This window comes from Protobothrops mucrosquamatus, unplaced genomic scaffold (assembly GCF_001527695.2).
Source record: "Protobothrops mucrosquamatus isolate PMUCROS unplaced genomic scaffold, P.Mucros_1.0 scaffold212, whole genome shotgun sequence".
Lineage (NCBI taxonomy): Eukaryota > Metazoa > Chordata > Lepidosauria > Squamata > Viperidae > Protobothrops > Protobothrops mucrosquamatus.
This window is the reverse complement of record NW_015386566.1, coordinates 797,826-810,363: the sequence shown is the minus strand read 5'-3', so window position 1 is coordinate 810,363 and position 12,538 is coordinate 797,826. Positions and strand designations below refer to the sequence as shown.

Below are 12,538 nucleotides of genomic sequence, written 5' to 3'. Positions count from 1 at the left end.
AAAACCAACACAAGCACTTTATATCCAGTTTAGCACTGGATGCCAAAAGCTTGAATTAGCAGCAATCACACCAGAATCTAAAACATAAATGATTTCTCAGTAATACTCTTACCAAGTTTTTTGGGTACCCAATCTAGGCCAAAAGTGAATTTCTTGATCTGGATCACTAAATAATCTGGAAAAGAGGCAAATCTGGTTGTTCTGAAAAGAGAAAACAATACAACATTGAAGCACTTTTTCTCGGCAGTTCAGGAAAAAGCCCAAGAGAAAATGGATCTTGCTCAAGAAATGTTCTAAGACACAGCTAATAACTGCTTGTAAACACTCCACTTTTTGTTGCTATAATTCATGGAATACTGTATACCCATTTCTGTTAGCTAACAGATGAGAACAGTTAAACTGCACATGTAGCAAACTGCAAGAGCAATGTAAATTAACATGGATGACTGAGCTATCCCCCTCCCCCCATGAAATTGCACTGATTAAACTATAGGTGATTAAGGGCATAAATGATCACACTCTATTGACCAAGTTCTTGAATGAGAACTAAGGTATTGTTGAGTATTCTATTTTATTGAACTACAGATCAATATCACAGTTCAAACTTTATCTAATTTATATAGCTGCCCATCTCACTAAAAACAGCTCTGGGTGGCATACAACAAAGCCAAAAGCAATATACAACGACAGGAGTTCGGTCAAGTAGGATCAAAAGTATAAAGTTACATTATTTGCTCCAAATCTTAAAATATTAGGTATATACTAAGCTTGCAATCATATAGAAGAGGTTATAAAACACTTGTAATGAATACAGGAAGTCCTTTTCTTACGATCACAACTAAGCCCAAAATTTTGTTGCTAAGCAAGAAAGTTAAGTGAGTTGTGTCCCATTTACAATCTTTCTTGCCACAGTTCTTAAGTGAATCACAGCAGTTAAGTTAATAATGCGGTTGTTTAAGTGAATCTGGCTTCCCCATTGACTTTGTTTGTCAGAAGGTTTCAAAAGGCGATTACATAACCCTGGGATACTGCAACCGTCATAAATACATGCCAGTTGCCAGGTGTCCAAATTCTGATCATGTGACCATAGAAGTGCTGCAACAATTGTAAGTGTGAAAAACGGTCATAGATCACTTTTTTTTAGTGCTGTTGTAACTTTGAATGGTCACTAAACAAATGCTTAGAAGTCAAGAACTACCTGTACACCAGAATAATTACTGACACAATGAAGTTGCATCTCATTTGAAAACACCCTTTAGAGCAGTGTTTCTCAACCTTGACAATTTTAAGGCATGTGGACTTCAACTCCCAGAATTCCACAGCCAGCAATGCTGGCTGTGGAATTCTGGGAGTTGAAGTCCACATGCCTTAAAGTTGTCAAGGTTGAGAAACATTGCTTTAGAGTATCCAGCTTAAGGGGTCCCATCGATTCTGAATGCCACCTGATACTTTTTGCTTTTGTGCACTACATTTTCAATTGGTTGAAAAAGGCCAATTCTTGGAGGTTTCCGGTGACGTCGCTGCAAGATGAGCGCTGGGGAATGAAGCTCTGTTCCCCAAGCCCGATTTCTACCAGCTGGGGAGTCCAATAGGACTGAAAGTCGCCCCATAGAGGCAACTGGCCAAAGGGTAAAACTTTGCAGATTGCGGGCCAGCGGTAGCTGATCCACTTGATCCAAAGGAGCCCTCGGGACCAGCAAGAAGAAAGGCTGACCGCACCCATGCGGTCAGCCAGAAGCAGCTGAACATCGGAGACAACGAATTCTAAAAGCAGAAAGCAAAACAGCTGATCTGGGTGAGACTACTTTCCTTACCTCTCTGCAAGTGAAAATACTGGTTCTGGGAAAAAATATTTAAAAGCAAGAAATCCCCAAGCTAACCAGGGAGGGGGGGCTTTTTTCTTTACCCCTCTCTCCTGAACTATAAGCGGCGCTTTAAGCTTGGGGAAATTAAAACTGACATAACAATATTGTGAAGATAACTGAGGCATAAAAGAAGGATAATTCGGGAAACTTTTGGATTTATAAATCTTTTTTATTTTATTCCTTGTTTGGAAACCATCGGGCTTTAACTTTTTAAACTTTTTTTAAAGTATGGCGGGAACGGACATCTAATGACATCTAGTGGCAAAACTGAGAACTACATTTAACATTGCTTTTTTTTCTCTTTTCTTTATCTTACTAAGTTGGTTTGATCGGAGTTTTAAAACTTGGCTGTATGCCCAGACACAGCTTATAGTTTAAACATTTTGGTGTCTTTGGAATTTAGTCCTGAAGATTGTGGCTGAAAAAGAAAAGACTCTTTTTGGATTGACATTTTCTACAGGATGGATTACAATTATAAATAAAAATTGTATTTGAAGTCATCTGACTTCCCTGGATTACAAATACAGCTTGACCTGGAATTTTTACAAGCTGTTTTGAAAGAGTGAATAACAAGAAATCTCTTTGAACAGAACACTTTGGATTACAAATTTTGGTATATAATTTTTTTTTCTTTCCCCCTCTTTTTTACTACTCACTATTTTTATTATTTACCTCTCCTATTTGTTAGGAGCCTATTGGATTATAAATTTTGATTTACTTGGTGGATTATAAAATATGATTAAAAGTTAAACATGAGCATCCCTAAAAAGGATCTTCTGGTCCCTCAAGTCCAGTCTGTAAGGGATCAATTGATACAACGCTCCAACAAGAAAGGCTAAAAACTTCCAAAAGGAAACTCAAGTAACTCTACAAGCAATTCAAGAGGCAATCGCTACTCACATGACGGTTACAACGAGAAATCATGAGATGAAAAGTGATTTTGATAAAATGAATAAAAAAATTAACAACATGAACTCTCAATTTGAAAATTTTAAACAGATGATTACAGATAATCAACAAAGAATCCAAAAAATAGAAGATAAATCAACTGAGGTTGATCAGAAATTAGAAGTCTTAAAAGATGAAAATCAGAAATTGATGAAAATAAATTGAGAACTAGAAGACTCGATAGCTGAGATAGAGATGGAAAGAGCCTCATACTTTTTAAGATTTCAAAATATAATGGAAGATAAGGAAGAGGATCTCCTAAACTTGATAACGGAATTACTGGCAGATGCATTAGGAATTGGGAAACAGCAAATGGAAGGAGAATTAGATCAGATCTATCGAGTCAACTTAAACTATGCTAGAAGAAATAAAGTCACCAGGGAAGTACATGTTAGATTTCTCAAAAGATCTATAAGAGACGAGATTCTGAGAAGAGTAAGAGATGAATTTTTGAAATACAAAGAAAAAGAAATTGTAATTCTCAAACAAATTCTTAGGAGAATAAGAGAATCCCGAAGAGAATACCAGTTTCTAACTAGGAAATTAATTGAAAAAGGAGTGAATTTCAGATGGTTGATTTTAATCTATTGGGATACGAAAAGATATAGATTGGATACGCCACTTAAAGCAATGGAATACTTTGACAACCATACAGCATTTCTGGAAGGAGGTGACTCTGAATCTGGTACAAAGAGAGAAACAAAGAAACAGGAAAAAATGGTAGTAGAAGGTACAGTCAAACCAAGAGAGGAGGAAGAAATTAAAAATACATATACAGAAGAGGGAGCAAGACCAAGAGATCAGAGACAGATAAGATCAACTAGAAGATTAAGACCTAGATATAATTGAAAGAGATGGAGAAGGAGAGTGGCATTTTGTCAATGAATATAAATTGACTAAATTCTCCCTCAAAAAGGAGAAAAATCTTTACACAAATACAAAAATTAAAAATGGATATAATCTGTCTCCAAGAAACACATATTAAGAGACAACATTATAAGTTGTTAGAACAACCAAAAACTTCACTTTGCATTAGCACTTCAAAAGAAAAGAGGAATAGCTTTATACATTAAAGAAACAATGAACCCTAAACAAATTTATGTGGATGAAGAGGGGAAAATATTAATGGTGGAAATAATGATGGATCAAAAACAGATATTGATGGTAGCAATATATGCACCAAACGATAAACAAGAACAATTTTATCAAAAACTATATAAAAAATATTAGATTTAAACTATCAAAATCTTTGTATAATGGAAGACTTTAATGCAATAACAGATGGAATTTTGGACTATAAAAGCACTAAACAAGGTAGGAAAGGAGGAAATATATTACCTAAAGCGTTTTTTTTTAAAATGGCAGAACTTTGTATCCAAGATATATGGAGAGAAAAAAATCCAAAGAAATTACAATATATATTTTACTCAAATAGACATAGATCATGGTCTAGAATTGATATGATATGGACATCTTTGGAATTTAATACAATGATACAAGAAATTGAGATAGAAACTAATGTTTGGGCAGATCATAACCCAATAAAGATGACTTGGAGAGGAACTAAGAAAAAATTAAGATGGTCCTTGAATAAATCTATACTGAAAGAAAAAGAATTTATACAACTAGCGACAAAGGAAATTGTTTTTTTCTTCAAAATAAACAACAAAAAAGAAACATCACTTCAAAATGTGTGGGATACGGCTAAAGCATATTTCAGAGGGTTGGCTATAACCTATACCGCTAAAAAGAATAAAGAAAAGAAATAACAGCAGTTAAAGTTGAAGGAAGAATTCAGAAAGTTAGAATCAAAATTACAAATAGACCCACAAAAGAAAATACTTAAGAAACAAATGGGGATAATAAAACATAAATTAAATCTAGCCGAGATGAAAATGATGGCTCAACAGATTAAAAGGGCTAAACAAAACTTCTTTGAAAATGCCAACAAGCCGGGGAGATGGTTAGCATATAGACTGAAAAAAGAAAAAGAGAAAAAACTGATAAACAAGCTGCAAGATCTAAAAGGTGAATTACAGTTTCAAAATGATACAATTAAAAAAATATCAAAGATTATTATGAGATACTTTACAAAGTAGAGGAAATTCCAAAAGAAAAAATACAGCAGTATTTAAAAAAAGCAGATTTACCAAAAATTTCAGAGAATATTCGAAATATACTAAATGGAAAAATATCAATGATGGAGATTATAGAGGCTATAAAAAGGCAAAAAAATGATAAGACTCCAGGTCCATATGGATTACCTGCAGAGCTTTATAAATCATTACAAGATGTATTAAGTCCTACTTTGAAAGAACAATATAATGAAATATTCCTGGAGGCTAAAATACCAAATACTTTAATACCTAAAGAAGACTCTGATTTAACGCAAACGAAAAATTATAGACCCATATCACTATTAAATGTAGATTATAAAATCTTCGCCTCAATAATAGCAGAAAGACTAAAGAAATTTTTGATCGAATTTATACATACAGACCACAATGGTTTTCTATCTAAAAGACAGATAAAAAATAATTTAAGAATGATTCTTGATGTGTTAGAGTACTATGAAATTCATCCAGGGAAGCAGATGGTTTTAATATTCCTTGATGCACAGAAAGTGTTTGACAGTGTAAACTGGCAATTCATGTTTCAGCAACTTGCAGAAATGGACTTTGGAGAAAACTTTATAAGTGTAATTAAAACAATTTATCGTAAACAAACAGCCAAAATAATTGTAAATGGAGATTTTACAGAAAACTTTAACATTAAAAAGGGCACAAGGCAGGGATGCCCACTATCTCCATTACTGTTTATACCAACACTGGAAGTATTGAATAGAAACATCAGACAAAATATAGAAATTAAAGGACGGGAGATAAAAGATGAAAAATATAAACTACAAGCATTTGCAGATGACTTGGTTTTTATATTGGAAGATCCATTGGAAACAAGCACTAAACTTATGGAGAAAATAGAAAAATTTGGAGAAGTGGCAGGGTTGAAAATAAACAGAGAAAAGACTAAAGTGCTAACAAAGAATCTAACAGAAAAACAAAAAAATCATCTAACAAAAAACAAATCTTCAAATAGTTAAAAAAGTCAAATATTTGGGAATTTATCTAACAGCAAGATGTGTAACAATAAAAGAAGATGACTATGTAAGACTGCTAAAACAAATACAATTGGATCTGGAAAAGTGGAAAAACTTACAACTTTCAATGCTGGGGAGAATGGCAACAGTGAAAATGAATATTTTACCAAAAATACTCTTTTTATTTCAAATTACTCCTGTAAGGCTGGGAAAAGCCTTTTTTGCTGAACTGAATACAACAATACTGAAATTTATCTGGCAAAGAAAAAAAAAGCTAGAATTAGACTGAAAATGCTACAAGAAGCGAAAGAAAGTGGAGGATTTGGACTGCCGGACTGGACGTTATACTACCAAGCAACTATTTTAACATGGCTTGAAGAATGGATAATGCTTAGAGACAAAAGACTATTATACCTAGAGGGGCATGACCTACAAATTGGTTGGCATGTCTTTCTGTGGTATGGGAAGAATAAAATACATAGATACTTTCAAAGCCACTTTATAAGAAATGCACTTCTTTCAGAATGGGAAAAAATAAAAGAAAGAATTTATATTAAGATACCTGGATGGCTTTCAACAATGGAAGCTTTCACTTACCCAAATTTAATTAATTACAATAAAGTTGTGACTTATAAAGATATTTTGGACAATGAAGGAACATTGAAAGACAGACAAGATTTACAAGAACAAGGTATTGATCTATCATGGTGGCCATATCTGCAAATTCAAACGAGATATGAAAAAGATGTTAATATAAGATCTTATAAGGAACAGACAGAATTTGATCAGATACTGTTAAAAACAGATGAAAAGTTGATTAAGAAACTGTATAAATTTCTGTTAAACTTAGATGGAGGAAGAACAAGTTAAAGAAACAATGATAATGTGGGCAAAGAACTTTGAATATAATATAGAATTAGAAGACTGGCAAAAGTTATGGGAAAGAAGTGTTAAATTAACTAAAGCAATGGCATATAAAAAACTTATATAAAATGTTTTACAGATGGCATATGACACCAGTGACATTAGCAAAAATGTTTAAAAATACTTCAAACAACTGTTGGAAATGCAAACAAAGACCAGGTACTTATTATCATATCTGGTGGACATGCCCTAAAGCAAAAAGATTTTGGGTTAAAATACATTTATGGTTGGAGAAAATGACTAAAAAACAAATAGACTTTAAGCCAAAATTATTTTTGTTAGGAATAATAGGAGCAAATTATGAGAAAGATTGTATATATTTAATTCTACATGTACTAACTGCAGCAAGAATTGTATGAAATGAAAATTTACCAACTGAAGAAGTATTAATTAAGAAAATTTTAGAGTGTGCAGAAATGGACAGATTGACTTTAAAGAGAAAAGAGAAAGAAGACTCAGTGCATTTTAGAACATGGGATAATTTCTATCAATGGCTAGAAACATGAGTTAGAGAGAAAGGAGTATGATATGTAACTTTGAATATATATTAGTAAGAAGAAGACTATTGAGCAATTAATTAACATATTGTTTATGGTAATTAACTATTATCTATTATTTCTTGTTAAACACATGAACCCAGACATTATGCTGTTTGCTAAATATTGAGAATGTTATTTGGAAAAACCCTAACCCCAACCCTAACCTAAATCCCAATCCCAATCTCGATCCCACCTCATTCCTAACCCTATAAAAACTAATAAAATTTATACAAAAAAAAAAAAAGGCCAATTCTTATAGGATGGTTGCACAAAGCATTCTGTGCTTAGAATAGTCTAGGGTCAATATGACTGCTTCATACATTCTGAAGCATGGACCAAAAATCCTATGTTCTAATTTTTTGTCTAAAGTTTGGATCTAAACAAGACACATTTTTATATTATTTTGGGTTCACTCATTTAGATTTTAAAATATTCTCTTATTCAAGAAGTCCTGAAAAGTGCATTGGTCAATAAAATAGTAGACATGGGTTTCATCCCTGATTTCACTAGATACAGCTTAGCAAAAGAAACAGTAAAAATGGAATATAAACTTATATTCAGATTAAGCAGAAACATTTTGAGCATAACGAATGCCTCCCTGGTAACCAAACTTCATTAATCATTTTAAATAGATTTGCAAACATTTTGTTCCTTTTTTTCAGGCAGGATGCAGATATAAAATTCTGCGCTGTGAATGCATATTACAAATGTGATTACTATCCTGTAGAGTTTAAAGGGTGCCAACTACAGAAACATTACTTTGCTTCTTGTTGAGCTGTGTAACTAGCTTGCCAAATGTAAATATCTGGAGTGTGAATGTATTTTAAGAAAAAGCTTCAAGCCAGGAGTCAAGAACTTAAGCTGTTTCTAAAACTACGCTGAACTGATTTTGTTAAGATTTTGTCGAGTTCAATTTTCTGTGGCTATTTAATGACAATATGCAAAAAGTATGCTTCCTCTTGCTTCCACTGTTTGTTATAATTTTATATTATTTTGACTAACTTTTTTTTATAGATTGTGTGGCAGCATATTCAGCATGGACTACCTCCCTTACTATTTTTGTGGCATTACAGTGAAAATTAAAGGGATGGAATAAGCGAAACATTCCGTGCTGTCATGTTCCAATTGGGACTATCAGAATGATGTGGGGGCCCAATGTTAAGTGGGAGCCCATGAGGCAGTTTTAGTTTACTGCATAGGTTTTTATCTCTGTTGTTGCTATATGCTTTATATATTAGCTTTTATTTTGTACTAGCTGTACCCGGCCACACGTTGCTGTGGCTCAGTCTGGTTCAATGGAAAAGAAAGAAAAGAGAAAGCGCACGTTTGTAATATGTTTACGTCCAACAGATGGCGCTGTTTTTCAAAAAAAGCATGTTTTTACCTGTCACAGGTGTGACATCTATATAATAGTAGGTATATAAAAAAATGTGCGTATTCGAATGCAACGTTGTGTCAAAATTTCAAAGCAATCGGTGAAGAACTTTCAGAGATTTAAGATTTTGAACAAACAAACATTTACATTTTTATTTATATACCAGTTGTTATCCACATAGCAAGGAGGGTAGCCATGTAAATTGAATAAAACAAATAATCAAACCAATGAATTAAAAGTGACTGGATCAATTCTACCCAATTTGATTTTAGAACTTCCTTTTCTTGTACACCCATTCGTGCCTCCTAGTGAGCCCATCTCTTGCCTCTTTCCACTCACTTGAGTGCCACAGACTTGGCCTGCAAGGCTGTGCTCCAGAAGTCGTCAACTTGTTCTGGGGCTCCATAGGCCTCAAGACAGGAGGTGAAAGGTACCTTGGCACGAACCAATTCAGGCAGTGGCTGCTTTTCTTCTTCGGCCTGTCGCTTCTTTTCTTCATATTCTAGCAACTCATCTGCAAAGGAAAGCAAGGTCTACTTCTTCAGAAATCATTTGCAGAAAGAACGTTGATATACATTACCAAGTAGCTGTGTGCTGGGCTGTACATCGTGAAAAGGAGCATGGCAAGCCATTCTCCAGAAAAGTTCATTGCTGACAAATGCTGCTTATGTGTTAGCTGCCCTTCCTGTGGAATTGACAAGGCCTGTACGTGCAAGGACATGTTAACAATGCTGCAGGAAGCTATAGTTCAAATATACTCTTGAAATGAGTTATGTGGTGGGGAGTCTTCCAAGAGAAGCATGAACTGTCTGCACATGAACAGAGATAATGACTGTGGCAAAGACTGAATAACTAAGTATACCAGTTTTGCGGAGCCTCTCTAGATAAGGAGAGGATGGGAAATTATCCATATGTGTTCCAAATGGCTGCTCTTTGTGAGGAGACAGGAGGATACCAGTCTCTTGCGGGTTTGAGCAACAGGAGATGAAGGGAACATCCATCATGCTCACAACTGCAATGGGGCCTTTGAAAGGGCACTGGATTAGCTGACCTCATTTTCTGATCACTTTCAGAAATTGTCTATTTACTACTTAAGGCTATTTGAGATCTTCAAAATGACAAGCCTGACTAACCCATCTGGTGAATTTACTTTCATATTTGAACAAAAGAAAAATTAACTACAAGCTTAAGAATGTAAAGAAGTGGAAATAAATGGCAAAAAAAATTGACCCAAGAAAGTTATAAACAGATTAAGGGTTCAGATGAATTTGGAGTATTAAGACTTTGATTACAAGTTTTGGAATAATTATATAAATAAACAATGATCTGTTGTCATGGAGAGACTATGCCCAAAAGATATTAATAAACATGACAGATGTGAAACAAATTTTGCGTGATGTGAAAATATCAAGGCTAAAAATACTGGATAATAAAAATAGAGTGGATTATACGATAGAGAAGGTACCCAAAGTGTAAACATAAATGACAAACCAAAAGAATGACTTGGAATATGTTGAAGCTTTGAAAATTAAAGTGGAAAGATAAACCAAAAACATGACCTGGATGATTACTTTTTATTGGATTTACAAAATAAGTTTGTTAAAGCCTTGAAGAAGCCTTTGGAATGGGAAAAACTCTTCCCATCCCAAAGAGAGATCAAATCCTTCAAGAGTGTTTACTACTACTACTACTACTACTACTACTACTACTACTATTTAATTACATTTATACGCTGCCTATCTCTCTGATAAGGTGACTCTTTATAACCTTACAGATCATAGAAAGATAAATAGAAAAGCAGTTAAAATTTTAAAACTATGCAAATTAAAAAAAATTAAACTATGCAAAAAAACAGGAACCAAGAGATGAAGGGATGAAGTATAGAAGCAAAAGGAAGAAATATAAAGTTAGTTTGACAGACTTTTTGCTGACACTATGATTGAAAAGTTGATGATTTATGGATTTGCACATAGATAAGGGATCTATTACAGGGAAGAAGAGATACAGTATTTGTAACTTTATGCGGTTGAAGCGTTATTAAGTATGTTTATGCTTGTTGTGATGAGGATCTGAAGTCATTTATTTAAATATTCCTTTGCTTTTTCTTTATCTTTTTTCTTCTTTTTCATTTCTTGCACTTTTTATTTGTTCTTTCCATTTTTCTCTTGGAATTTAATTTTATTTGTTTTTACTATTGTAATTAAAATTTTCAATTAAAAATATTATAAAATAAAGGGATATGCTACGTAATCAGAAGATGTAATTATGGGAGAGCCATCTAGTTCAGGGGTCCCCAACCCCCAGTCCGTGGACCAGTACTGGGCTGCAGCATGCCAGCAACTGGGCCGCACAAACAAGCAAAGCCCCATCCGTGGGATGCAGTCAACACACAAAACCACGCCCCCTCTGGTCTGTGGAAAAACCTCTCTCCACGTAACCGATCCCTGGTGCCCCAAAGGTTGGGGACCTCTGGTCTAGTTCACATATTGCACCAAAGCATGACTGGTTAACTATCATTTATTGATTAAATCACAATTGTTGAGTTCCCATATCAAGCTAAGTTATAAAGAAATAGACCATGTTATAAATTAATCTAATGTTTTAATCTATCAATAAAAACAATTCCAGCGTTAGTATAGATCAAGACAAAAGAAGTGGCTGCTATGGTTGTCAGCCATATTTTACAGTGCATGGAAAAGAGGATTAATACATGTAGACCAGGGGTGTCAAACTCAATTTCATTGAGGGCCGCATCAGCATTGTGGTTGCCCTTGAGGGGCCAGGTGGGTGTGGCCAGGATGGGTGCAGCCTACTGGGTAGGTGTGGATAGAGTGGGTGTGGCCTACTGGGTGGGCGTGGCCAGCTCTACATCGTTCGTGTCAAGGGGGCCTGTGGGGGCCTGGGCAGGAGTGGGACAGATCTGAGGGTCTCTGGCAGAAGGAGGTGGGACCGGGGCAAGCGCCAAGGCATAGTCCATTTCTTCATTCCTCACAAAGGGTGACACCTCCCCAGCATGCACCCAGGGGGCGGGGCCAAAATGGCAAGGGCTGGTTCCTTGCTGTTTCCAGATGGCCTTGTGGAGCTAAGACTGAATGTGTTTCAGCATAGATGGCCACCACAAAATTGTACATTGGCTCCCGGCCGGCCTGGGCCAGGGCCAAGGCAACGGGGGCCGTTCCCTCACTGTTTCCAGGATGGCTTCGCGGGCCACATGAAGCCACTTCACGGGCCGCGTCCGGCCCCCGGGCCTTGTGTTTGACATATCTGATGTAGACATTCATCTCTACAAGGTCTCAACACTTCACAAAACAAAATAATTTTTTAAAAATGGTTCATAAAGGACAGTTCATAAATGATTTATAAAGGTGCTCCCACCTTTGTTCAGGGCTGCTTCCATAGGTACTGGCAGCTGCATAATGTAATCCACACGCTGGGTGTATTTCACTTTCTCTGTGGCCAAGCACTTGAGTTTCTCTTCCACCAAGAAGCGAAAGACCTCATTTGGGTTTTCAGAACTACGGCAATTCCTCTGGGGAAGAAAAATATTTAGCAAGAAGTGAAAAACAGGAAGAGAAGCAAAAACATAATAACCCACACACATATGAAGCAGGAGGTTAAAATATACTGTATAAACGAGGCTGTTTCAAAATCAGAAAAAATATATTCCATCTTTCATTTATTTTGGTTATATTCCACTTCTTCAGGGATTAAGTGATATACAATGTCCTCCCTTCTCTAATTTCATACTAAGTCCTATCACTATCTATCACTAACCTACATTAAAAAAATG

The 12,538-nt window shown here is 35.2% G+C and overlaps 1 protein-coding gene across 2 annotated transcripts in view; it reads right to left on the bottom strand.

Moving 5' to 3' along the window:
* The window catches only part of USP5 (ubiquitin specific peptidase 5), a 29,734-nt gene that overhangs the window by 6,541 nt on the left and 10,655 nt on the right, over positions 1–12,538 (bottom strand). For both annotated transcript variants that reach the window (XM_015814020.1, XM_015814021.1), the window contains exons 12-14: positions 12,124–12,277; positions 9,088–9,262; positions 113–201 (exon numbers count right to left, since the gene is read on the bottom strand). In XM_015814020.1, coding sequence (XP_015669506.1) covers positions 113–201; positions 9,088–9,262; positions 12,124–12,277 — 418 coding nt within the window. The remainder of the gene's footprint in view (positions 1–112; positions 202–9,087; positions 9,263–12,123; positions 12,278–12,538) is intronic.